At 36.8% G+C, this 27,897-nt stretch overlaps 3 protein-coding genes across 3 annotated transcripts; 2 read left to right on the top strand and 1 right to left on the bottom strand.

The window, feature by feature from the left end:
• Positions 1-2,839: 2,839 nt before the first annotated feature.
• On the bottom strand, positions 2,840-10,673 carry sars2 (seryl-tRNA synthetase 2, mitochondrial). Its single transcript, XM_079886941.1, has 16 exons — positions 10,378-10,673; positions 10,160-10,255; positions 9,671-9,700; positions 9,321-9,461; positions 8,533-8,587; positions 7,919-7,982; positions 7,730-7,835; positions 7,469-7,516; positions 6,498-6,606; positions 5,783-5,828; positions 5,584-5,671; positions 5,282-5,394; positions 4,877-4,970; positions 4,541-4,633; positions 3,412-3,477; positions 2,840-3,331 (listed from the first exon to the last, which is right to left on the bottom strand). Exons 1-16 carry the CDS (start codon positions 10,642-10,644, stop codon positions 3,206-3,208), a joined length of 1,542 nt encoding a protein of 513 aa, XP_079743067.1. The 5' UTR covers positions 10,645-10,673; the 3' UTR covers positions 2,840-3,205.
• A 968-nt stretch (positions 10,674-11,641) lies between these two features.
• On the top strand, positions 11,642-17,346 carry LOC307166611 (kelch repeat and BTB domain-containing protein 8). Its single transcript, XM_079885071.1, has 5 exons — positions 11,642-12,109; positions 12,668-12,833; positions 14,096-14,174; positions 14,538-14,765; positions 14,853-17,346. The coding sequence occupies exons 1-5, from the start codon at positions 12,107-12,109 to the stop codon at positions 16,375-16,377; spliced, it is 2,001 nt and encodes a 666-aa protein (XP_079741197.1). The 5' UTR covers positions 11,642-12,106; the 3' UTR covers positions 16,378-17,346.
• Positions 17,347-19,652: 2,306 nt separating this feature from the next.
• On the top strand, positions 19,653-26,567 carry slc5a2 (solute carrier family 5 member 2). Its single transcript, XM_079885070.1, has 14 exons — positions 19,653-19,682; positions 19,869-19,973; positions 20,063-20,122; positions 20,219-20,323; positions 20,438-20,543; positions 20,782-20,862; positions 21,783-22,012; positions 22,097-22,232; positions 22,610-22,717; positions 22,835-22,985; positions 24,381-24,549; positions 24,653-24,868; positions 25,397-25,532; positions 26,207-26,567. Exons 1-14 carry the CDS (start codon positions 19,668-19,670, stop codon positions 26,419-26,421), a joined length of 1,833 nt encoding a protein of 610 aa, XP_079741196.1. The 5' UTR covers positions 19,653-19,667; the 3' UTR covers positions 26,422-26,567.
• Positions 26,568-27,897: the final 1,330 nt, after the last annotated feature.

Here is a 27,897-nt window from a genome sequence, read left to right as displayed (position 1 = left end):
TAACCATTTGCCATTCTAATGTGGCTCTTCAGATATCAGGTTAACCATAAACCACATTAGTATTAAGTTATCTTAGCATGCTAATCTGATTAAAATATTAAGTAATGCTCTTGTGTGCTCATTCTCACAGTAAAGGCTCTCCTCGGCAGCCTAATAAACCAGCATCAACTGAGTGGCACAATCAGTAATACCACAAACCCTGACCTTTTCAGGTCGTGGGTTCGAATCCTGTGTGGCACATGCAGTAAGAGGTACTGTGGCCAGACGTTGCTCCTGTTCCATACATTGTGCTTTTCTAAGAGTTATCTCATCTGAAATTATTAAATATAACATACAGTGCATTTATATACAAAATCTTAATTTTGAGTTTCCCACTTGAACAATGGAACTACAGTATCTGTGAGAAAATAAATCTTCACAGATTGTGGATTTGAGTCCCGTGTGGGGACTTTATAAAATTATGTGTAATGTTCTGTCATTTAGAAAATAGCTGCGGTTCTGCCTTCAAAAACTCAAGTCTCTGTAAAATTAAACAAACCATTGTATAAGTGACATGCTGTTTAAAGCAACAGGCTATAGCTTTGAAAATGGTTTGATCAAATTTGATGTGTAGCAAGTGTTTAACTAGCCTGGCTCCGCCCTCCTGCATACTTCCGCTCAATTTTATTTCCCTTCAGTACTACGTCTGGGATTGTGGTGTATTCTTTGGTTTTCTCCATAGACTGTAAAAAATATGGACAAAGCGTCTGTGACGTCACCCATAGACTTTCTGAAGAACGGGTTTGAAGCCGTTTATGGGGGGTATGGGCGGCGCCATCTTGGGAAATCCTAACCCCGCCCACCTTCTAACGCAGCGCACGTCACTCAGCTCACTCTGCTACCCCGGTTATCTCTGTGTATATTTCAGGCAACGAAATATGTTATAAAACACCATACTAACTCTTTTCGTTTTCATTTAAAGAAATCTTAAACATTATAGCCACACAAATGTGGTTCAGGCAACGCATACTGATTATATTCAACTGCACATAACGTTTGCCTATTTATGAAAAATATATATATATAAAACACAAACCTGCCTCTTTTCATTTTAAATATAATATAAAAATATTAAACATTCTATGGTCCAGGCAATATGTGCATTTGTACTAAACAACAGATTTTGCAGTAAACAACATTACATATCATCTTCGTTGTATTAAAATTTAAAATGACAAAAACTCAACCCAGTCTCTTTTTGTTAAATTTCAGTTTTATCAATGTTAGCCATTTTAAAAGTATAAGTAAAAGGTATAAGAAGCTATACAAATAAAGCAAACAATTCAGTCAAACATACAAAGTCAGCGCGAGTCTAACCATACATTGGTAAAGTTAAATAGCTTATAAAGTTATGAAACTTCCCCTCAGCCAAAACGATTGCCCTGGGAAAAAAATATAGATTCACGAGACCAAAAATCGCCCGTTAGATATACACAAGATGAATTATATCTCATGTTTAACCACTACAGAGACGCCAGAGTCCGCGGCATTGGCGGCAAACCTCAGAACGTCAAGCCGATGAAAGACTGCTCCAGGCGGGGTACATCGCGCCGAGCACCCGGTCATCGCTGGATCAACTGGATAAAATTTTCATCAATCTTTAAATAAACCACAGATTTGAGCTTTAAACAACTACATTCTCGCCTGAAAAACTCTTAAAACTACATTTCATGATACAGAAACAGTAGTATTATATATCAACTGTATTAAAAAATGGCGCTTCTTGTTGTCATTCTCCGTGGCGCTGCCTTGTCAGCTGTCAATCAAGCTGTCAATCAAAGTTAACCACGCCCTTATTGTCATATATTTTATAACTAAATATGATCTAAACTAACGAGTTAGAAAAAAATTCACCCCCCTCACAGTTGTCAGGCACTCGGAACCTATCGAAAAATACAATAAAAGTCCATGGGACCAACCTGTAAAAACATGAATTTATGCTGTGAAAACGGACATTTTAACATGGGGGCTATGGACTTTTGCTCCCTTTTGGGACCTGCCCCTAGCGGATTTTCGATGTATTGCAGTTTTTCGCACTTCCGGGTAGGCTTCATTTTTCAGATCAGAATGTTGCCGCTTGGTTTTCTCCGATCATTTTTTTACCGGTCCAATCAGCGAACAGAGGGAGTGGCTGAGAACGATGACGTTGAGGTTGTGCGCTAGTTTGAGTATAGAGTTACGTCACGACCAAACGTTAGCGATTGGTTATGGCAGATCCAGAGTGACTCTGGGCAGATCCAATAGTTTTAAACTTCAACAGAGTACCCGCCAACAAGGAAGTTAACGCTTGTCAATGGAGAGAGGCCAGACTCTCTGTACAAATGAAATGTACGAGAGTCTGGTAGAACCAGGCTAGTGTTTAACCATGTGAATGGTGCAATGTTCAAAAGTTTCCCTAATAAAAAGTCCAAACATGCCAAAAATGGCCATAAGGCGTTGGGCCCGATAACTGCTGCTTGCAGCTATATTTTTACATTTATTTAAAGGAAACTGAACAAAATGAAATTAAGTTAGGACAAAATGTATAGGACTTGTGTTGCTTTATCTCATTTTAAGCAATTTGTACAACCAGCAAAAATCTTTTTTTTATTGAAGGTCTAAGCTATCTGGTTTGCTGAGGAATTGAGAAAATTCAGGTAGATTATTTGTAACAAGTTGTTTTGATTTTGCAGCCTTGGCTAAATGGAAGAGACTAGATAATAATTGGAGACGTCATCACTCTGCTGCAAACGCTCCTTCAATGTCATCAACATCAATTCCATATGACAACATAAAATCTGAAGAACGATTACAACTGTGAGTGGGTCCTGACACATGTTGTCCAACTTTAAAACTTTAATAGAGTTAAAAATGTGTACAAATGCCAATCCCAATGCATTTTTTTCCATTATCATTATTATGTTAAAATCACCAACAAAACCTTTATCTGCAAACTTTATCTGGTGGAAAAAATTTACACAGCCCAGTGTACAACTAGTGAACAAAGCCATAGCAATTTGAGATGTCGCTGATGGCATTTTATTGAAAATTTGGATAGGCCACATAAATGTTGTTTTTGGAAATAAGAGGTTTGAGACAATAAGACAAACACCTATATACATTGCCTTCACTGTGGAGAATACAGTAAAAATAGTACTTCACTGAAGTCTGATACACTATTAAGAAGTTATTTTGAGGTATGTCGCTTGGGTTGGTTTGGTCCCATATATTTAATAGGAGTGTATTTAGGTTTTTCTATCACATCCAAGCCAAGATAGTGCTGCAAGACTTCAGGAATCTGAACTGTCCCTTCCTAACAAAAGACAAACAGAGAGACAAAATTAATAATACAATGAATATCTGTTGAAAAATAATTGTTAGTTTAGTTTCTACCTTGGTTTGGTGTGTCTCCAAAATGGCAATGATGGTGCGTGGAATAGCACAAGCTGTAGCATTTACCTAAAATATGAAAAATAAAGTGTTATTGACTGCTGCAGATATTTTTTACGGAAGCTCTGAACCGCAACTTAAAAAAAAAAAAAATCCCCCCCAAAATATAAAAATCTAACATTACGAGAATAAAGTTGTAATACTTTGAGAACAAAGTCAAAATTACGAGAAGTCTTCCATAGAAGTTTTTGTGTGCGTTCGTGCACATGTGAAGAAATGCGCTTGTGAAGTCAAACTGCCTCGGACATTGATCTAAATATAATAGTAGCTTTTTGCTTTTATTTGGGCTTTCAAAAAAAAGGAAATTCTACAGCTGCTAATCTACCAACATGGCATTACCATTTGTTTTAGGTCTAGGACATTACAAAATATATACTGCGCCAGAACAGACTTTACAGGCGAAAACACTTTTCAGACTGAGAGGAAATCACGGGATTCGGCCAAATGATTCGATACAGAATTATGCACTTAAAATGTATCCAGAAATGATTTACGGTAAAGAGGGAGACAGTACGGTTACTGTTGAGTGTTCTCGGCCCAGATGGCGTTGCGAGTCAACGTGCCACATAAAGTTTGGACCAGCTAAATTGTGGTGCCTTTACCTCCTCCGGCGGAGTCTTCGTGCTCGTCTATAGGTGTCCTAAGACAAATGGTAATGCCATGTTGGTAGATTAGCAGCTGTAAAATTTCCTTTTTTTGAAAGCCCAGATAAAAGCAAAAAGATACTATTATTTAGATCCATGCAGAAGCAGTTCGACTTCACGAGCGCATTTCTGTACAAAAAAAATCAATAAGAACTTCTATGGAAGACTGTATTATCATAATTTTTACTTTATTCTCAAAATATTATTATTATTATCATTTTTTTTTTACTTTTTTATATTTTTTTTACTTTGCAGTTCAGGGCTTCCGTAATTTTTGTCCTGAAAGAATGGTTCTGTTCTCTTAGTAATCTCCTATAATCATATTTTTACTATTTTTTTTTTTTTTACAGCACAACAAATAGAATGGACATATTGCAGCCATGGCTCACCACACTGTTATTAAGATGGTATTATAAATAGCCTCTTACTGTATGCGCATACTTAGGGTTTCCATCATTTCCCTCATAGAGAATGTTAAGACGTCGGCTCTGGTAGTCTGTGCAGTTTGAGGCACTGGAGATCTGATAAAGGACTAAGTAAGTTGATATTCAACAAAAGGATGCAAAAGTAGAAATGTATTCCTTTTTGACTAGCAAAAGCAGAAACAAATTCAAAAGCAAATTCTTATACATAAAAAAACAAGTACAAAAAATTCTAAAGATGCTGTTTTATTATTCTTGTTGATGGTTCTCTTTTTTTTATGCATTAATTTAACGATTAATTACAGTGACTATTAACTCTTCATTTTAAAATACAGTTCCAACCTCTCCAAAGCTGCCACGTCCTGGCATCCATGCCTCAATATCATACTTTCGGAAGGCAGGAGGCCCCAATTCTTGAGTGGGCATATCCAAGACTCTGTGAGGGAAAGAATTGCTATTACTATTTTATTAGCAATTACCCATCTACTGGTTTCATATCTACATATCTTCCTAGTATTCACTGACCACTGACAGCAAGTGAAAACAACAAATATTTACTTCTTAGTGTGAACAAAGTTTAAGAACCACTGTTAGCCAAATAAATACTTAAAATAAATGCTTTTCAGGTTTTAATACCATACCATTTTCAAAATAATATGAATGTCACATTTTCTAAATCAAAACATGAATGAACTAACTATGCTTAATCTTAGTGTGTGTGAACACTGGTTAGATTTTAGACAAAACCTGTAATGAAGCTTTAGGGAAGAGAAAATCTCCTTCTGTAACATGACAAATTCATCCAGCAATTGGGAACTCTCCTCTCCCGTCTCATTCGAAGTCACACCGAACATTTCAATCTGCATAAAAGTAAACAAAGTAAACACCCTAAAGGTAACAACAGATCACAGTTCATACAACAGTTCATAGTTCAAGCAGAACAGGTTCATAGTACTGCAATTACATTAATCTTGACATCAAGGATCTTAACTTTTCTGCTTTTCTGTGTTTCTTTCATTCCCATGCTACCACTTCTGTTTTCTGATTACCTTGTTAAAATGGTGAACTCTGTAGAGCCCCCAGGTCTCTCTTCCAGTATCTGTTTCTGCTCGATAACATGTGCTACTACAGATGGTCCTAGAACATAAAAGCAATATGAATGACACTTTATGCTTGCATCAATCAAAGAAAAACTGAATGTAGCATTCAGACAATCAATCAATAGGTAAATCAGGGACTTTTTTTTACCTGACAGGTAAATCCTTCAAATTTACAGCATGATCCATGAAATATCCTAGTACAATATAGGTCATCATCAATTCATTGTGAAGTATTCGTGGATACTAAAAAAAATTGCTAAACTAACATTTGGTGACTACTGGTCTATATTTTACTATAATTTTATTAATAGTAATAACTTAAAATACCGGTCAAAAGTTAGGAATAATTAAGAGTTTTTAATTGCTGCTCACTTTTTAATAACGGTTATTATTATTATCATCAGCATTTAATACAGTTTTTTCTGCTCAATATTTTTGTGGAAATCATGATGCATTTTTTCACAATTCCTTGAATGAATAGAAAGTTCAATCAACAGCACAGAATGATTTATGAAGTATCATGAGACAATAAAGACTGCAGTAATGGTTTCTGAATATTCAGCTTTGCCATCACTCAAAAAAAAACTTTTTAAAATATATTCAAATAGAAAAGTTTTTTTTTAATTTGTAATAATATTTCATAACATTACTGTTTTTACTGTATTTTTGTGCAAATAAATGCAGTCTAGGTGACCATAAGACATTTCTTTCAAAAATATAAAAAAAAAATCTTAATTATTCCAAACTACTTTACTTTTGTTTTAATTTATAATAAATCTTATAATTCACATTTTTAATTATCTCTGAATTATCATATATTATAAGATTAATTATCATATCACATAAGTTCATGCTTTTATCACCTGCCACTCCTACTTCCCCTGTTCCAGCAAGATTAAGGTCAGGAAATCGTGACGGGTCCAGAGAGTACACCTGTGATTTATGAGCATGAGGCTGCATCCCACAACCTTCCTGAACAACAGATGCAAAAACAGCACAAATATCATGGAGATTCATGGGGATTCTTTATAGGTTACTACAGTTGTCACTACATTAAGAATCTTAATACACAGCTGCATCTAAAGTATTCAGGGTAAATGATTTTAGATTATATTGCTAAAGCCATTAGTCATAGTAGTATATGATTCTGAAGATCTAATTAAGGCCCTGTTTACACTAGTGTGTTTTCAATTAAAAAGGAAAACTTTTGCTATGGTTACACCTGGCGTCCACTACTCTGGAGTTTTCGACCCTAGAAAACAGACTTTTGGAAACACTGCAGACCCCATTTAGTTTCAAAACTGTCAGTGTAGACAGACCAAAACAGAGACTTTTGAAAGCGAAGCTTGGCTGCCCACATTCACTCGTCTCTCTCAACGGCTCTGTAACAGACCAGCCATGACGACCGTGTAAACAAAAACAAAGAGACGGAACTGCAAGCTTTGCTGACTTTGTTGTCCTTTTTAGCAGCCATTGTGTAGTTAAAATCAGCATTTTGTACTGCAGATGCCTATATGCGCTAGAGGCAAGCTATTATTAGAGCAATCGGCAACAATTGGCTAAGGGCTAATGTGCCGTTTTCGGTCGTGTAGTGTGGACGGAGATCTTTTCTGGATTGCAGTGGAAACGCCAGTATGGACAAAGATTGTTTTCATTTTAAAATGCCTATGTTCATACATTTACAGTTGTGAAAGCTCTTCAAAATTCAGGAATAGTTGAAAACAAAATAAAAACAGAGATATCTCTGTAAAGGAATGCAAAATTTTGGCAACCACAATGTTATAAAAATGTTGTTAGATATTATACCGTAAGATTAGAACAAAGCGATACTCACAAAAACCACTGATTTTAACATGTCAGGAACAACCATGGGAATAAAGCCCTGTAAAATGTTAAAAAATCAAAACAGAGTTTTAAGTGTACTCAACCTCCAAAAAAGAAACGGAAACATTAATGTTGACATAGATGAGTCGATATGAAATCAAAATTGATTTTGTTTACTTTTTTTTTTATAATAAGTTCCTGGTTTTATAATGTACCATTCATGGGTGGAGACATTATTCTAAATAACAGAAATAGATCAAAACATACTAACCAATTTCTGAAGAAGATCCATAGTAAAATTTTGCAAGGCAAACTGAAGTCTGGCCCCTGCCCCTCTCAAGTAGTACGATCTGTGCCCTGACACATGGGCAAGCCGTCTAAGAGGAAAGAGATGCAAATGAAAAACAAATCAAAATAAATAACTGACTAAAATTAAAACATGATAGAGAAAACATCTAACCTCTGTCTTATGATGTCAAGACCCTCTCCAATTTCCAGGTGGCCTTTTGGTTTGAAATCAAATTCTATGGTGGACACATGACACAACAGTAAAATTACAATACTTTTTTTGTGCAACATTTCCTAGCATTTACAAAACATTTGACCAGGTTAGGAAATATTTCAAATCAGTCACACCATGTATTGATCAAAACTGCAAGCACTGGTAAAGCAGCAGATCCAAGGAGCAAAAAGTTATTTAAAAATATCAGCAACATAATACAATACAGTTCTGCTCATATTATCCCAGGCAGAATATGCAAGATGTTGAGTTTTTTTTTTTTTTTAAAGAAGATAATAAAAAAGCATGTTGTTTATATTCAGTACTGCCCCCCTGATAAAGCTAGTTGACATAACAGGTATATGCATAAAATAAATCAAATACACATTTCAAACACTGATCTCATTGCTAGAGATTTGCTGTACATTGCAGCAAGAAATGTAACACAAAGTCAAACCTTAAGGTCAGGGAAACCCATGGCTGCTGCTTCAAATCATACTCCAAATTGTATTTTTGACCAAACCGATTTCAAGAAATGGATATTATGGTTTATAGCTTTATTCAAATAAATTTACCTCGTCGCTGACCAACCAATTCAACCACTCTTGCCTGGCTCTCATCTCCGATGGGCTAAGAGAAAAGACCAAAAAATAAATAAAATACATTCCTGTCAAAGCAAGGGTAGGCAATGCTATTCATAAACACTTCTTGTCATACTGGGTGAAACTCTCTTCACATCCTGATAGCAATCAATAATAGAAGTCGTTTAATATTAATTTTTTTTACAACAACAACCTTTTACAGTTCCTCCTGAACCAAAACAACGAGCTTATGCGTTCACGCCATGTTGTTATTACAGTAATTAAGAGATGCCAACCCTTGATGTTATACTCGGAGCTGTTCACGTCCTCGGACTCGGATTTATGCCCATCTATGGCAACACTATCAACGCTGAAATGAGCCGCTGCGCTCGCTCATGTGTTTTGAAGGAAGCAAGGCTTTGGAAAGCGCTCTGAAGGGAGGGTGGGATCTTGCGCTTTCGAAGCTAGCTTGCTATAGCTAGCCTCTCTCAAATTGCCTACCCAGCTTTCCTGATTTTTCAGTTATTACAGAAGCATTAAAAAAATCCATTATGATGATGTGCATGTTTTTGTATACTGTTATTTGATTAGGTGCAAATCTGATACTTCATTTAACATTTAGTAATACATTGTTTAATAACTTAATAGCAGTTAATATGACTGGTTTAACATTTTTACAATTTTTTGGATTACTTTTTTTTTTTAAATAATACATAATATTTCCTTTTACATTTAACTTTTTTTATTATTATAATTATTATGAAAGGTGAGTGGTCCCTTACCACACTTGGATGTGTTCTGTTGGGCAGTCGTAGAGCGCGGCAGTAATGTTCTTTCTCCAGCTCGCTCTCTTGCAGATACAACTGACTAAGTTTCTCCCTGAGTGCTCTGCCTTCTTCTCTCGCACTGTTGTACTCCACAAGCTGTAAGTACAAAGAAGGGAAAGAATATCATACAAATATTCCAATGCATATTATGCATACTACATAATCACAAAGCAAGCAGAAAAATCACTAAGCAGCTTTCCATTTTAAAAAGCTTTCATGCTTTTATTAATTAAAAGGCCCATATTTAATTCTTCAAACTAAGGTTTAGAGTGTTACGTAAATTTAAAAAGAAAGCTGTAACTTACACTAGACAAAGTGGATTTGTCATGTTCATCCTGAAAGGGAAAAGGGTGGGAAAAATGGACTGAACCAAATTTTCATCCAGAAATAAATCACAAATAATATCAACATTAACTTTTTTTTTTTAACATCAAGATGTTATGTCATTATGTTAAGGAATACAGTGAATTATTTCTACCGACTGTTAACTATTCAATTGACTATTCAAAGAGAAAATAGCCAGAATTATTCTTCTTTCAAATTTACCTTCACCAACCATTTTTGGGTAAACTGTTTATTTAAAATAAGTATAAAGCAATTATAAGTATAAAGCAGTATGTATATTATAAGCACTGTAAATAATAAATATTTGTTGTCATTTCCCCCCACCACTGATCTTTTAGCTTAACGGTTATGCAATTTTAGATGAATAACATAGCACACTGCAGGAAACGTCAACTGTCCCCACACTTCATATTGAAACTTTTATTATGTAAATGTGTATGGACACTTACTACAAGAGCGCGGACTTTGCCACTGATCACATGCTTTCTCTTTTCCAAATCTGATATTTCCTTTTGCACCTTCTGTAGTTTCTTCCAGACTGAGACCTAGACACACATTTTCCATTAACTTTTTCACATGCATTATCTGAAAATCTCAGTTTAACTAATGTCAGTCAGAGACTTTGTGTCAGTGCAGCAGTATTGTTTTAAAGCATGCTGTGTCTTACTATAACTCCGACATCAGCTGCCTGCAGATCTCCTTTCCGATTGTGCACCTCCGCTGTCACCGCATCTGTCTCATCGCACACACGCTGCATGTCCAGCTCGGGTTTGTGACTGTACCCGTCCCGTACATGCTCATAGAGGCTGCTCCTGACCGGTCGAGAGGAGCAAGGTCGGCAGGACCATCTAAATCCACTGCTGACATTTAGTCTCGAAGACGTAAGCAGATAAAAAGAGCAACACCGTGTAGCTGCCCTTACAGAGGACGCCATGGTTAACGGATTGACAGTTTAACAGTACGGAAGCCGAGAGGAGTCATTTCGTGGAAATTCAGTTGGAAATGCGATGACAGTGATACTTTTTTTCAAATAATTATTATTATTTTAGTCTATTGTTATTATTGTTATAAATAAATAAACAGGAAAGCTTATTTCACTTTGAAACTTTTGCTGTATTGTATGTATTTTGCCGTTGTAGTGCTTATATAATTTTAGTGAAAATTATAGTTAGTTTGCAGGGACTTTTACTATGAAAACCATAATAAATATTCTTGCAAGCTGTTCGGGGTTTGTATTCACCCGACAAACTGAACATGTTCAATCAGCGTTTGTTGGGGCAGTGTGAAAATGACAGATGGTTTTCATTAAATTCAAAATACAATGGCCAACTTGTTTGTTGGCGTTTGCCTGTCTGGTATGAACTGGACTTATGAAAAGAGAAAAAATTAAAGAGTTCTTAGAATTGTGTATGTCACTACTCGATCCGTAGTGACAGTGTATACACATTTTCCCAGAATAAAGATGTTATTAACCAAAAAGTTATTTATCCAAACAAGTCCATAAACAACGTATTTTTGAGAAAAGACCCCAAGGAACCAGTAAAGCAGAATGTACTCTTTGGTTTCACTGATTATCCTTAATATTTTATTTAATTAATTTATTGATACTTTTTACCAATTTTTCACAAATGTAGGTTTACTAATCAGAACCCCAATTTTATAATTTTGTTGACTGAAGTAAGACTGGATGTAAACAGTATTAGAGACTCTCCGACTAAGAACGCTGTAAAGACTTTAAAAATATGTGGAATTTACAAAATATTTACTTGATATCTTTATGCACCTTTATTCTGATCTTTATGTGATTAAGTTATCTCCCCCTTTTCTTTCGCTCGGGACTCTTAAGATTCTCGATTCGCGCTGAAACGGAAGTAAATATCCGTCACATCCGGTAAATTGGCCTATTTATTACTAAAGCGGAAGTTTAGTATGTTGTTCCGGCAAGTGACAGAATCCGCTTGCTTCGTCTCTAATCATGGCGCAATGCTTGCAGCTGTGAGAAATAGTTGCAATAGACATTACTGGTCAAACAATCATCCATTTTTCCTGTGACTACGGTGCCTACGGCCAATCCGGATTACAGCCACTAATAATCTACTACATGGAGCCGCGGTCGTCAAGGTGGATATATCAGACGCGCGTGTATATTTCTGAGCTGAAATGCTAAGGATGTGCAACACACCGTAATGAGCCGAACAATTTGCGCTGAAACTACCCAGGAAGGTCAAGGCGTTGTGAACAGGCCGAAGGGTGTCAGGCCGTCTGTACCATTGTGGCACCCTGATAGCCTTGATACACAAAATCGAACTGAAGACGCACCAAGAATTCAGAGACTGTCCGTTACCTAGAGCTACTGCTAGGGTCAACTCGCTCTCTGATAGAAACCTTCACCTCTCATGGTAATATTTGAGAAAATATACATGTTTTTTATATATATATTTTTTATAGACGAGTGTTTTATGCTCGCTGTTGTATTTGTTCGCGTCAGTTTGCATTGCAATATTCTGATTTATTTACTTATGGTGCGTGAAGAATCAGGTCCTTCAATCCCATTGCTAATATTCACCAAACAGAGATCATCTATAGATAGTTTTGGGAAATGTTTTGACGAAGAAAATGCTGGAAATAGCAGATAATTTTATAATTAAAGTCATGAAAATGAACACAATTACAGTCTTAACATTTTTTTAAAGTTTCTATTGGTGAGCTTTTTAAAAAAAAATGTATTTATACCAGTAACGTTAGTTGTGCTCAACTCTAATATAAAAATTTTCAATTCTAGAAATTAGGGAACACTCACTGTAAATATTTTCCCAGTTCAGGCCTAGAAACTGGCACGCTGTCACCAATCAGATCTGTCATCAATGTGCATTAAATGTAATCACAAGTTTTATACTGTCAGAATAAGAGCATCTAGTGAGTAAACAATGTATTTTTACATTAAATCCCTGTCACAGATGAGTGTCAGAGGTGGTACACTCAGAGGTGGTACTATTACCTGGCGACCACAGCCTTGGAAGGATGCAGATAGAGGTGGTGGAGAACCTCTCTCGGATAGTGACTCGGAGGAAGAGGATTTTCCTGATGACTACTCGACTCCTTTGGGGGAATATGTAACTCAGGGTGAGATATTGGTTGTTTTTAAACATGGATTGTTTATATAATTATATATTTATGGATTCTATGATGTAATTTCTTATTTAATTTTAAATATCTCAAAAAGAGTCTGCATAGCAGACATGCTTCAATCTATCTTCCTCCTGTTTTATTGCTCTTTACACGTATGCCTTACATAACAACAGCCACCGGATATGCATTGGGGTCCAGAAGATAGAAAATCTAGGATTTTTCTTTCATTTGAACCCAACAAAGGCCCTTTTTACACCTGGTATTAACAATCTAATCACACGTGGACGACGCTAAATACAGGTGTAAACGGGGTCTAAAACGTTTTGAGCTTGTCCACTTACGACCACTTAGTCGAAAACGTAAAAGACCGGATTGCTTTCATTGTGTAAACGCTCATGTTGTCGAATGTGTTCAAACAGCCACAAAATACCACCTACTCTCCGCATACTGACCGTAAACATTATGGGAAGAGCTAGCCATATGGGATGTAAACTTTGTCGCCTGGAGACCCAAGTTTGGTTTGAAGACTAAAAAGATAACAAGCACAATGTTCTCTCACCATTCCTGAATTCTAACATGCGCTCACTGCGTTTGGTGTCATCTTGCGGCTGTCAGAGCAGAAACAAAAGCTGCTGTTTCGGTTTTCTCCAGCTGTGTTCATATGTAAATTGCGAGAGTTTATTTTATCCGTTAAATCAAAGATATGAAAAAGTCCATACATTTACCCATGCATAGACCCTCGACGAAATCAGGACAGAAGTGGTCGAAAGTGGACAAAAGAGACTGATTAAAACACTAGGTGTAAACGGGAATGTCTTCCTCTTCTACTTGTGATCTTAATACCAGGTGTAAACCGGGGCAAAAGGTTTAAGGCTTGTGAAAAATGTACATCAAGGGAAAGCTATAATGTAAAATGAAGGAATATTTATGAGTGTGCACTACTTCTGGGTCACCATCCAAATAATGTCAATTTGTAATGCAAAACAATTAAAAAAAAATAATAATCAGATATTATTATTAAATTAAATAATGAAAAATAGGAGCATTTTGACTAGTGGTTGCAGACCTTTGGACCCTGAAGATCCAGCCATGTCATGAGTAAAAAAAAAAACTCCTCCATTCTTCAAAAACAGCAAAACTAAATTTCACCATATTCATCACATGTGGAAGTGTTGAGACCATTATGGGGACAATATGAATTTGATTAATTTAGCCACCTTTTTATCTGCCTTGTTTCCCTCTGTCAACTCATTCAGGGTTAAAGCAGTTACTTGATGCTCAGCAGTTGTGTGATGTCACTCTTTTGGTGGAAGGAAAAAAGTTCATGTGTCACAGGTTGGTTTTATGTTTTATGGCTTTGAAGGTTATTTTTCTGATTGTCTTGTACATACAAAGGTTTTATTTTCACAACTAGAATCATTTAAAAAAAGGCATACAATCTATTGTATCTTACTACACATTAAATTGTATGGCACATTTTGTATGCTGAAATTATACACTACCACATCACAGGAATGAATTATATTTAAAAATATATTAAACAAAAATTATACTGAATTTTTCATGAAATAAATGCAGCCTTGATGAGTATATGAAAAATTCATACCAGCCACAAACTTTGAAATGGTAGTGTACATATAAAATTGTTTTGTTATATGTGAACACTTTTTTTTGTTTGTTTCTTCTTCTTTTTTTCAGAGTTCTTTTAGCAGCGGTCAGTCCGTATTTCCGTGCCATGTTTACCAGCCCTCTCGTAGAGTCACGTCTTACTGAGATCCGACTGGAGGAGGTGACACCCTTTGTTATGGAGACGGTTATCCACTTTGTTTATACAGGAGAAGCAGGTCTTAGTCTCGACACAGCAGAGGATTTGTTTGTAGCGGCCAATCGTCTTCAAGTGATGCCCTTGCAGGACCTTTGCTCTAGGTATTATTTAGATGCTATCTTTTTGTGATCGTTCTACCTTGTATCTTGTCTTGCTGATGCTCACATTGGTATCTTCCTGTTTGTTAGGTTTCTTTTTGAACACCTGTCTGTGGAGAATTGCCTGGGCATGTACTCTCTGGCTCGCTCACATCATGACCAGCTGCTTCTTCGGGCTTCTTTGAGGTTGGTGGGTCAGCATTTCCCTCGAGTGTCTCGGCAGCGAGATTTCCTGCTGTTGGACCCAGGAACTCTCGGCAGCTTGTTGGAATCTGATCGATTGGGTGTGGAGACTGAGACCGAAGTTTACGATGCAGCAAGGCGCTGGGCAGAATACCAGCCCGCAGATCGTTACGTTCACATGCCCAGTTTGTTACGCCATTTACGTCCCGGCCTTTTGGGCCCTGAAGAGAACGTCCGAATGAACAAAGAACTTGGGCCTCGAGCCATTACCGAGGGCATGGGGGGACCCCTGAGGCCTCGAGAAGGCATGTTTGAGAAGAAAATAGTCTGTGTAGATCTCAAGCCGAGGGAGGATGATTCTCTACAGGACAGGGACTTCACGGTGGATTGCTTTGACCCTCGTACAGGGAAGTGGGAGAAGCTGGCAGCCTTGGGCTCGTTGCTTTGCCCGGGCTGCATCGCTGTTGGAGGTCGACTGTTTGTGGCAGGCGGCATCCTGCGAAGTGGCCAGGTCTCATCATCACTGCATGAGTACGATGTCGTGGTAAACCGCTGGATTACACGGCCATTGATGGCTGAACCACGTGCGATGTTGGGTCTTCTTGGCTGTGGAGGTTTCTTATACGCTCTCGGTGGCTGTAACCGAACAGCATTTCTAGACACATGTGAAAGATTTGACCTTAATGCGCTGACCTGGGCATCAGGACCTCGTTTGCCATTGCCGTTGCGTTCTTTTGCTTGCGCTGCCCTTCGCTGTCGGCTCTACTTGCTTGGTGGTACCACACTGGAGCAGAGCAGGGCTGTGGTACATGCTGGCGTGCTTATCTACCACACAGTTACAAGGACCTGGAGCCGTGTCGCCCTAGACTCTGGCGCCACCTGTCTGGCTGGAGGAGTAGCAGTACGTGGGGGTGTTTGTGCCGTTGGTGGTTACTTGCGTGATGCCGCCAAGTTCATCGATGGCAACTACACCCAGGCCGAACCACTTGATGCCACAGGACGCGTGTTGTTCTTCCGAGAGGGACGAGGATCTGGAGTGGAGCGGGAGGTCCCGGTTGGAGTAGAGCGAGGGGGTGGCGGTAGCGACCGTGCCCCTAGTCCGGTGGTTTTTCCAGGTCTGCCGAGGCGCATTGCTGCCGGTGGTGTGGCTAGATGGAAACGCAGGATATATGTTTTGGGTGGTGAGAACGGATCAAGATTTTATGATAGCGTCTACTGCTGGAAACCTGGCTGGAGAAGCTGGGTCCAAAGACGGGAGAAATTGCCAGGGGATACAGGAGGAGTTAGCCAGTTTGGGTGTACTACCCTAAAGTTCCCCAAAAAACACATTTTAGCACGTCTTCGGACTGCTCAACAGAAACGGGGGAAGGAGAAACGGCCGACCCGGTCATGCAGAGTCATGCGGATCAACAGGGCGAATCAGGAAGTGTGATTTTTCAAAGAGACAAATCGGCATTTCGGACAAGTTTATGCACCTACTTTTACATCTTTACTCTTAGTTGATGTCTAGATGTTTTGAAATTATTATTTTTTCATTTTTGCAAGCTGAACGCAAGTTTTCGTTTACTAAGTACTGACAGAAAATGCATAATATTTGGATATGATTTCAGAATTTTTTGCTCTTAATTTTTTTCGGATGCTAAAATTTTATCTTAGAAACAGCAATCTTGGAGAATAATTAAATGTTTGAATTGCAGCAAAAAAAACAAAAAAAAACAGGTTGTAAAGATGCTTGACTCGATGAATAAAAAGTCATTGAAGTTTATTTGAAATTTTTTGCTTAAAGCCAAGAGTATAGTTTTACATGCATTAGAACATCAAGATTGCTACCCTTACAGCAGTTGATACTACTGTAAAGTCATAGATCTTTAATATGGGTTCTCTTTTAAACAGTCTAAGAAACTTTAAAATCTGTCATTTTAATTTATTTTTAATGACAGTGGTGACAAATTACACTTATATTAAACCGATATTAAGCAACATCATGAATTTTTTCTTTTTTCTTTTTTTTCTGGGTTTCCATCAACCAGCATGTTTATATAGTATCCCAAAATTTGCAAAAACCGCTATGCGAATAAAATATCCATAATGTTCTTAATAAATGTATACACTTCTCTTGAGATGGATTTTTTCCCCCCGAAAAACATACGTATATACTATGATTGAAATACATTTACAGATTAAATAGTTTGATGTGCATTTGAAAGACTTTAACTCTTTCCCCGCCATTGTATTTGAAAAAAGTTGCCCACCAGCTTTTTTTGATAGTTTTTGGAAAACTTTCTTGGACCTCACAATATTTTGTTGTATGAATATCTGAACATGCAATATATTCAACGAATGAACAGACCCTCTGCTTTTTATAACAAAACATTTGATTTAAATATTGTTTAATGTTGATGGCGTTATTTTACATATGCATCTGCTTACATATGCTATGGCTTGTTTCTGCTTCTTTGCCTGTGTTTTGAGCCAGAGATTTTGTACTCTTTCAGAGGATATGTAATAACATCCCCCCCCCCCCCCCCCACCATATGACAGTGAAAACACGGATAGACAGAAAATTCAGTCAATGGCGGAGAAAGAGATAAAGTCATGTGACTGAATAAATTTCTTAGGTAAAAAATGTTGCTCTGGTTATTCTGAAATTTTATCTGGCAAGTGATCGCTAGCAAACAATATGTTTTTAAGAGCATTTTATCTGTGCGTTCTAAGGTAATTTATTACATTTCATAAAGGAGTGGCTTCCCCCATTTTCTTTCTTTTGACATTTCTTTTTATTTGCAAATTGTTTTTGCATTATTTCATTTTACGTACAATACGTACAATTATAACTGAGATTGAAACCCAGAACCCAGATGATAATCGCCGTTTTAAATCTCACATGACTGAACTAACATTGAATAATAATGCAACACAACATGAGTCTTAACATTAACACAGTCTATGTTACAGTCTTTCAGTATCATATGTGATTTTTGTAGTGTCCACTTCAACATCTCTGGAGGTTTGAGTTAATTATGACAGTGATTGATGATTTTCTGCACATCGTTGTAACGCACTGTTCAGCTTGCCCTCAATGAAGTGGATCAGTAAACGTATCAGTAGTGCTTTAATGGCATCTTTTTGGGTTTAGCTGGTCATCTCATCTGACATGTTTTAAACATAGAATCGCAATAGGAACCAAATGAATGCTTTTTGTATGATTTAATTGTTCTTTTAATCTTTAAGTTATTGTAATTTCATCTTACAGTAACATTTTCTCAGAGACAAAAAGGACTCTGTATTTACATCTGATGTCAAACAGGTCTGTTTGTTTTAAAGACCTAGAATTGTCAAATATTGAACGTTGTTTGAATGGAAAGTCTGTGCTCTGGTTTTCATTAAAATAAATTGAACATACGTTTTTTTGTGGCTTGTCTTGTAAATATAGGTGAATTGTTGTAGCATTTAAAACCAGTAAAGTAGTGATACTGTCACACACACCAAAGTGCAGGATTATTAACCAGACCATAAAATAGTTTTTCCCCCTCCTCTTTTAGTGATTTCCAAATAAGGCGAGGACTGTATTGCTGGGGAACTCACAGACCAGTGACTATTCTAATCAGTGATGTATTTTTAAAACCATTAATACTAAACATTACTTTAGGTTTTAAACATTGGTGTCCAACACAAACGTGTTTCAAACAAGGGAAATTAAGAAAATTAATGGAAGGAAATGTTTTTCTGCTTATGTAAAAGAAAAATAGTAACTATTTCATTGTCTTTGTTACATGTAGTAACAACAGTAAATTATGCATAATTTCATGTAACTAACACTAAACCAAACCCTAATCTAACCCTATAGTAAATACATGTAGTTAATGAACATATACTCTACTAAATGTTTTACACTAACAAGGAATTTGTAATTTAACAATAGTACTACGTTGTTTCGTTTTCAAGAAAGTACCACAGCATACAGTAAGCTAAGATGTAAGTTTGATTAACATTTAATGCTTAAAACTGTTAAAGTCCCTTGTGGGTGGCTAGTAATAAGTTAATTATTGTTGTTAATATTCTTTCATCAGCACTTTTGCAATGTGGGCAAAGATCATGGATTTTAGCCTCAAATCCTGTATGAATAAAATTCTCCTCAAGTGCTTCATCTGTGGTGTTTGTTTCATATCCTGTCATCTCATAAATGAAATTAGCATCGTGTCTGTCTGCCTTCAAAGATGGAAAACACTACAGTGAAATTCGCAACCATCAACAATCCAGCTGACATCAGCGTGATCATTGGCTACTTTTTGGTGGTTATTGCAGTGGGAATTTGGGTAGGTGAAAAGTCTGTTTTTGTGTGTTTTAAAGTGGCAAAATAGCTATGGCCCGGTTTCACAGACAGGGCTTAGACTAAGCCAGGATTAGACCATAGATCAATTAGGACATTTAAGTAATTTTTATAAACATGCTTAGAAAAAAACATTACCGATGTGCATCTTAAAACTAAAAAGGCACTGATATATTTTTAAGATCAGTCAGTGCAAGTTTATTTCAGTGGAAACAGCTCAGACTTACATTTTAGTCTAGGACTAGTCTTAAGCCCTGTCTGTGAAACCAGGGGTATATCTGTTAGAATTACATTTTAAATTGATGTAAATAAAAATCCCTCTTTTTTCATCGTAGTCTACATTTAGGACTAATCGTGGCACAGTAGGCGGCTACTTTCTTGCAGGTCGGACCATGGTGTGGTGGCCTGTGAGTACTAACTTATTCAAATTAAATGTTTAATTAAAACTTTAATTTGCAGTTTAGATGTTAAGTCACACAGTTTTGTGGCAATATCTCCTTTCCTCGTATGAAAAAAGTTTACTAAATAATATAAAGATTTCAATGCTTATTTTAAAGCTTGTTTATTTATTTCCGCTCACATCACACTCAAAGGTGGGAACGTCTCTTTTTGCGAGCAACATTGGCAGTGGTCATTTTGTTGGCCTTGCAGGAACAGCAGCTGCAAGTGGAATAGCTGTGGGGGGTTTTGAATGGAATGTAAGCTGGACATTTTAATAAATAAGAATATTAGCATTGGTGTAATTTGGATTAGATTGTAATTCTTCAAAAATTCTTCTGTTTCACAGGCATTATTTATTGTTTTGCTGTTGGGCTGGGTGTTCGTCCCTATTTATTTGACCGCAGGGGTATGTTCGTTTTGCATGTTTTGCAATGTTTATTTGAATAATGTAAGTGAAAGAGACTTAATATACTTTCACTTCTTTTTTTTCTTTTTTCAAAAGGTGATTACAATGCCACAGTACCTCAAGAAAAGATTTGGAGGGTCTAGAATTAGCTTGTATCTCTCTGTCATTTCACTTTTCCTTTACATCTTCACAAAGATTTCTGTAAGTATAAAGTCATATCCAGACAATGGAAAAAACGATGTAGAATCATAATGAGCTGTTTTCCACAAAGGGGCACCAACTCATCAATTTCTCCTCCTCGCTGCATGAACGTAGGTTGACATGTTCTCAGGAGCGGTTTTTATACAGCAGGCTCTTGGCTGGAATATCTATGTTGCAGTGATTGCTCTGCTCTGCATAACAGCACTCTATACTATCACAGGTAAAATCGGCCACTGATCCATCTCATTTCATTTATACTTAGCAGACGCTTACATCCAAAGTAATCAAAGACTACATTTTATCAGTTCATGCATTGCCTGGGAATCAAACCCATGACCTTGGCGTTGGTACAGCGACATTATACTAATGTTGATACTGAATAGCATTTTAGGAACAAATTATCTATTGAGCTCCGTCCATTTGTTGAGGCCCGCAAATGACAAGCAATGCCTCTGTAGGAGGACTGGCTGCGCTGATGTATACAGATACTGTCCAGACCTTTGTTATCATTGCTGGAGCCTTCGTCCTCATGGGATTCTGTAAGTACCAACTGCATGGAGTTCCAAATCCATTCATCCTTATTACTTGATGACGCTTTACATAAAGTACTAGTCAATGTCATATTCCTGAAGAAAGACAGCACATGCACTTCTTGATGGTTGTTTTTTTCGGAGTTAAACATCAACTAAGTTTAAGCACTAGCCATCTAACCACTGAAAACCGCCATCAACACTTGACCCATTAATACTAACACTTACCATTCCACCCCTACCCCCCCCCCCCCCCCATGTTTTATTGTTTTTTTTAAACCTTGCTACGTATACTGTGGTAGCCCTACTGTTGGTTTGATTGATTGCTTCTAATGTTCTCCTCATTTGTAAGTCGCTTTGGATTAAACATCTTCTAAATGATTCAATGTAAATGTCGCCTTTGGCTTTTTTAGTTGGGGACATTTAATATTCAGCAATATTATTGACCTGCCTGCATTGACACCTTTATATGAGAACTGAACTGAGCTGGACGATGACATCCCTGTTTTCTCCAGAGCGGCTGTATAGATAAATTAACTAAATTAATATGTTTTTTTTTACAACAAAAATGAACCATCACTGAACATACTTAAGCTGGACTATGACACTATTTTCTTCTAGATCCTCTGTCCAGCCGAAACAAACTTTGTTTCATTATTTTCCTGTTATCACTGTAAAGCTGCTTGTGGCACGGTGTAGTAGCACAACTTTTTAAAAGTGAAATATGTTGTTTTCATAAATATTCTATTCACGCTTAAACACAGTTGTTACAACACACCCGGAGATAAAAAAGGTCAGATTTTGTGTTTCAAAATCATAATGTAGTCCTACCTCAGACATTTGCAAATGTAAAAAAAAAAAAAAAAATACTTATATCAGTAAAGCTATGTTATAAACTGACCTTTGTGTTGTCCCCTACATGTCAACAGCCTTCTATGAAGTTGGAGGTTACAGTGCTTTATTGGAGAAGTATAGTTTATCGTTACCATCTCAGAGGATTTCCCTATACCCTCTGGAATATAATATTTCTGAACATTGTTACACTCCACGAGAGGATGCCTTTCACTTGCTTAGGGATGCCACGACTGGGGACCTGCCATGGCCGGGTGTGTTATTTGGCATCGCAATTATTGGTAGCTGGTACTGGTGCACTGATCAGGTGAGGACAGTGTTTAAATAATTATAAATATATAACTCTGCCTTCTTTGCTCCATTTCTTCACATTACATATTGTATTCTGCAGGTAATTGTGCAGCGCTGTTTGGCTGCCCGCAGTCTGACGCATGTGAAGGCAGGATGTATATTGTGTGGTTACCTGAAACTGCTCCCTATGTTTCTCATGGTGTTTCCAGGCATGGTCAGCAGAGTGCTTTACCCTGGTATGTATTTTAATAGTATGAACATATTTAATACCACATGTCTTTATAATTACAGTTTTGCTCAGAGAATATCAGTGTATATAGGTATGTATTTTTGTATATGTATGTATATGTAGGTTATATATTTGTTTGTTTTGGTGGCTTCGTCAAATATGGTTCTCTCCTGTAATATCTTAATATCATACTATACTGTTTATGCGAATACGCTTTGGACAGAGTTGGGACAGGTTGGGGTGGTTGGTTGTGAGGAAGAGCTTTATGCGAGTGTGTAAGTGTTTGGTGCTATCTTGAGGACCCCCTCGAAAACAGATGTTCCATCTCAAGGGGTTATCCTCCAATAAAATGAATTGAATATCAATAATAAAATCAATTTTCAGATGAAGTAGGTTGTGTGGAGCCAAGCATCTGTAAGGAAGTGTGTGGCACAGAGGTTGGCTGCTCCAACATTGCCTACCCCAAACTAGTGGTTTCTGTAATGCCAACAGGTGATCAACCAAATTTATTATAATTATTATCCTTATACCTTTACAAAAAATAAGTTGTTTGGGTTACAATACATTTTTGCTCTCAATCCTATTTCTATGTAATCAATCCCTAAACAGGTCTCAGAGGTTTAATGCTGGCAGTTATGTTAGCAGCTCTCATGAGCTCACTAGCATCTATCTTCAACAGCAGCAGCACCTTGTTCACCATGGACATTTGGACTCGTATCCGGCCTCAAGCTAGAGATAAAGAGCTTATGGTTGTTGGAAGGTTTGGAACCAGTTAATTTGTTAATTTACACTAATTAATGACTTATTCACAGCCAAGATCTGGCTGTGTAAAAATGTAATTTACAAATTTAACCCAATGACTGGGTTTGTCCATATTTGACCCAAAGTTGGGTTGAAACAACCCAGCATTTTTTAGAGTGTCAAAATACACTGTTTTAAAATTATACTTATAGAGTGAATTACATCATTACCAATAGTTCCTAAACAGGACTTGCTCCAATTCCTAGTCCTTAACAATACAATTGATAGTCATTTTGAAAAACTGTGAAGAAACAATGTTCAGAAAATAATTGTAATTTTTTTTTTACATCAATTGCATCAAGCAACGTTGCTATATCTTTTTTATCTCCTCAACACTCTCATTGGCAATTCATAACTTTCCTTTAAATTCTGCTTCTGCTTACACCTCATTGACAGTTGGGTTTAAGGGTGGACTTTCATGCTTACTTTTTTTTCTCCAAATTTTCCAAAGAATTTGCCACCAATTCGCCAAAGCATAAAAAAAGAAACGTTCTCTCGTGAGATTGGGTTAGCTATCCCTTGTTTTTCTTTTTAAATGGAACCTACTAAAATAAGATCAGTTCTTGATCATTTCCAACCCTACTCCTCAATTCCAACAAATGTGGGAACTTCTAAGAAGAACAGGACAAATATTAAATTATTAATTCAAATAATTAATTAACACTTTACAACAAGGTCTCATTAACTAACATTAACAATGAGCAATACATATGTTACAGTATTTAGTCATCTTTGTTAACATTAGCTAATAAAAATATAACTGTTCATTGTTTGGTCATGTTACTTCACAGTGCATTAACCAACGCTATCTCACGACCAATTCGTACGAATTCGTACGAGTGATAAAAAAGTGGCTAATTCGTACGAATTCGTACGACCTCACTCGTACGAATTTGTACGATTTGTCTAAACCCACGTGATGGGTAGGTTTAGGGGCGGGGTCAGGGGTAGGTCATTCGTATGAATTCATACGAATTGGGCAATTCGTAAAATATGTACGATTTAGTAAAAATCGTACGAATTCGTTCGAGTGAGGTCGTATGAATTCGTACGAATTAGCCACCTCGTAGAATTCGTACGAATTGCCGTGAGATCAGGCTGCATTAACTTATGTTAACAAATACAACTTATGATTTTAATAATGTATTAGTAAATGTTGATATTAGCATTAAGATTAATAAATGCTGTAGAAATGCTGTTCATTATTAGTTCATGTTAACTAATGTAGTTAACTAATAAATGAAACCTTACTATAAATATTAATTGTACTTTCAGTTTAACCTTAATGTCCAGCATATAACATTTCTTTCTACGATTTTCATGGACTGAACACATGTATCAACTTCTGTAACAGGGTGTGGGTACTCTGCATTGTCGCCATTAGCATTTGCTGGATCCCAGTTGTCCAGGCAGCCCAGAGTGGTCAGCTATTTGATTATATTCAATCTGTGACTAGTTACTTAGCTCCACCTATTGCAGCGGTCTTCTTCCTTGCTGTTTTTGTGAAGAGAGTCAATGAGTCAGTAAGTGTCTGCTTTGTACATATTTAGTCTTCACTAAATGTAACATCATATGTCTGCACCACAAATTTACCAAAAACTTGCATCCTCACCTTTTGTTCCTTAGGGAGCTTTCTGGGGCCTGATGGGAGGACTGGTTATCGGTCTGTGTCGCATGGTACCCGAGTTTGCATATGGCTCTGGAAACTGCATCTATCCATCCGACTGCCCAAAACTTATATGTGGAGTTCATTACCTTTACTTTGCAGTGCTGCTCTTCTTCTGCACCACTATTCTAGTGCTGTTTGTAAGCTACAACACCCCACCCATAGAGGACAAACATGTAAGTTAATGAAGCTGTGTTATTATTGAATGGATTGATTGTGCTGTAATGTTTAATTATTTGTGCTGTGTAATGGTGTCAAATGAGTTTCTCCTTAAAGGAATAGTTCACTTCAAAATGAAAATTCTGTCATCATTTACTCACCCTCAAGTTGTTTCAAACCTGTATGAATTTATTTCTTCTGCTGAACGCAAAAGAAGATATTTTGAAGAATGTCAGTAAACAGACAGTTGATGGACCCCATTGACTTCCATAGTATGTTTTTCCTACTATGGAAGTCAATGGGGCTCATCAACTGTTTGGTTACATTCTTCGAAATATCTTCTTTTGTGTTCAGCAGAAGAAATAAATTCATACAGGTTTGAAACAACTTGAGGGTGAGTAAATGATGACAGAATTTTCATTTTGAAGTGAAATAATCCTTAAAGGGGATTATGAAAGATTTCTAACCTAAGTAGTTTTATCAACTGCTGAAGTTGTTTAAAATGACTTTGTATTCATAACATTTACCTTGCTCTCTTTGCCAAGCTCCATCGCCTTGTCTTTACCTTGCGCTATTCTAAAGAAGAAAGGGTCGATCTGGACTGGGAAGAGGAGGAACGAGGAAGGAATGCACGAAGAGGGGCAGATGAAAAGGAAAAGGTCGTTACTGATGAGAATCAAAGTAAGATGACATGTTGCATCATTTATTTTAGAGAAATTAACATTTGTAGATAAAATGTATATTTTTAATGTGTGGTCAGGGGTGTCCAATCCTGCTCCTAGAGGGCCATTATCAGGCTTTATCAGAGTTATCAGAGCTCAGCTTCAATCCTAATTAAACACACCTGAAAAATCTAATGACGGTCTTCGGTTGCATTCGAAATCGCTTACATCCCTACCACTGTATAGTATAGGCGAAAAACAGAATGTGACTGACAAAAGAGGTATGTCCGAATTAGTACTCGGATAACCTACTATTTCCGGGGAGATTCTGAAGTGTGCATTCGATGAACACTTTACTATCCCATGAGGCAACTGAAGAGGATTTGGGAATGGCATTTAAGTGACACAACTGACTCTGGTAGGTCACATGATAATGACAGCATGGCGAATGTAGTAAAACTAGATTACATACACACACACTCTTACTATATCAAACATACTTTTTTTCAAAAGGTCACAAAGTAATTACTTATTCAAAATAAGTACCTACTAGTATGTGATTTTGGACACAGCCTTCCAGTTAAATGTGTTGGGGAAGGTTGGAGCAAAACTTTGGCCAAAAGCAGGATTGGATACCCCTGGTATGGTGTGTATATATGTATATATATAAAATATCTTTACTCTCTGCCATAGTTGAACATGGTGACCGATCCATAATGATGAAGATTATTGGCTGGGTTTGTGGCATAAGTGATGCTCAGGCTCCAGAGCCTACAGAGGAGGAAGTGGCAGAAGCATCAAAACAATTACCTGACATAAGTGAAGTCCCACTTTGGAAGTATATAGTCAATACTAATGCGCTAATAATGATGACTGTGGCTGTTTATTGTTGGGGTTACTATGCATGAGGGGAAACTACTGACCATAAGACAAATCAGTGTTTTCCTACCCTGGTCTTAGAGTCTCCCTAATCAAATACAAATGATTCAACTCATCAGTTTGTTACTAGAGATACCTGAAATAAGTGCCAGATAAGGAAGACATCTAAGTGTGTACTGATAAGTGTACTCCAGGACCAAGGTTGGGAAACACTGATTTAAATCTTTAAATTTTCGCATGTCTGCAGAATCTGTTAATGACTAACATCTACCTGATACAATGTGTGAAAACAGTACTTTAAATGATCACTGAAAATGCAATAAAATCATTGAATAAATTGTTTAGTTAAAAAAAAAGAGAGAACATAATTGGATTGGTATGTTGGATTTCACTTATGAGATGCTGACACTGTCAGACAAGATACCTGTCACTGAAATAAATAAAAAGCTTTGATTTTTTTAAAAAGTTAATAGAACAACTTTTTTTTAAATAAGTTCCTATATACACATAAAAGATGTACTATGGACGATATTAAGTAAAAATGAACAATTCCAATAAGTAGTACCAAATCATAACAAACAGAGCACCTTCCCAAGTAACTTGCAATTTTATATTTTAACCACAGATGGCAATAAAGAGCAAAAAGTTTTTTTGCTAAAAGAGAGCAAAAAGAGAGCAAAGTGCACCTTTTATTAAAGGGATAGTTCACCCAGAAATGAAAATGATCATCATTTACTCACCCTCAAGTTGTTCCAAACCTGTATGAGTTTCTTTCTGTTGAACACAAAATATATTTTAAAGAATGTTGGTAACCAGACAGTTGACGGTGGCCATTGACTTCAATAGAAGTAAAAAAATAAATAAAAAAATATACTATGGAAGTCAATGGTTACCGTCAAATGTCTGGTTAACACCATTCTTTAAAATATCTTGTTTTGTCTTTAACAGAAGAAAGAAACTCGTACAGGTTTGGAACAATTTGAGGGTTAATGACAGAATACATTTTTTTGGGTGAACTATCCCTTTAAGACCATATCCAAAACAAATAAAAAAACCATGTACATTGCAGAAAACAAAAAAGTAACAACAATGAATTGATTATTTACAAACAAAACAAATATTTCACTGTTGAAGTACCAAGAAAACACATGATATCACAGACACCAGTTTTAAATATCTTTTATTCATTTTAGAGGCAAAAATTCCCAATAGCAGATTGACGGCGAAACCTAGAACGGTCTCCCAAACCAGAGGGATCAGCATCAATGTTTCTGTTTGAAAGATTTCACAGACTGGTGGAATGAGCAGAACGAACAGGGTTAAGGCTAGAATCAGGTTTTGAGTTGTCCTGTTCTTTGTTGTTCTTTCAGCCACATGAAGCTAATTACTGCTTTGGCAAAAGCTTCCTTTGCCAACAAGCACAGAGACAGCCTGGCAGGCAAAGAGATAGGTAAGAGGAAAGGTTTGGTCAAGAAATAAAGACTGATTTCATAAATCAATTTGAA

This window comes from Squalius cephalus (assembly GCF_949319135.1).
Source record: "Squalius cephalus genome assembly, chromosome: 11".
Lineage (NCBI taxonomy): Eukaryota > Metazoa > Chordata > Actinopteri > Cypriniformes > Leuciscidae > Squalius > Squalius cephalus.
Note: the sequence above shows the minus strand (reverse complement) of the source record. Positions and strands in the feature narration are given on the sequence as shown.

What these genes read in the sequence shown, in the direction of transcription:
- slc5a2 (XM_079885070.1), top strand. An exon ending in CAGCAGAGTGCTTTACCCTG is followed by an intron (nt 22,233 to 22,609) that starts GTATGTATTTTA and finishes ATCAATTTTCAG; the next exon opens with ATGAAGTAGGTTGTGTGGAG. An exon ending in GAGCTTATGGTTGTTGGAAG is followed by an intron (nt 22,986 to 24,380) that starts GTTTGGAACCAG and finishes CTTCTGTAACAG; the next exon opens with GGTGTGGGTACTCTGCATTG.
- sars2 (XM_079886941.1), bottom strand. Translation starts at nt 10,644, where the DNA reads ATGGCGTCCTCTGTAAGGGCAGCTACACGGTGTTGCTCTTTTTATCTG. An exon ending in CTTGACATCATAAGACAGAG is followed by an intron (nt 7,836 to 7,918) that starts GTTAGATGTTTT and finishes CTTTCCTCTTAG; the next exon opens with ACGGCTTGCCCATGTGTCAG. An exon ending in TTGAAGGATTTACCTGTCAG is followed by an intron (nt 5,672 to 5,782) that starts GTAAAAAAAAGT and finishes TTTATGTTCTAG; the next exon opens with GACCATCTGTAGTAGCACAT.
- LOC307166611 (XM_079885071.1), top strand. An exon ending in GGGGGAATATGTAACTCAGG is followed by an intron (nt 12,834 to 14,095) that starts GTGAGATATTGG and finishes CAACTCATTCAG; the next exon opens with GGTTAAAGCAGTTACTTGAT. An exon ending in AAAAAGTTCATGTGTCACAG is followed by an intron (nt 14,175 to 14,537) that starts GTTGGTTTTATG and finishes TCTTTTTTTCAG; the next exon opens with AGTTCTTTTAGCAGCGGTCA.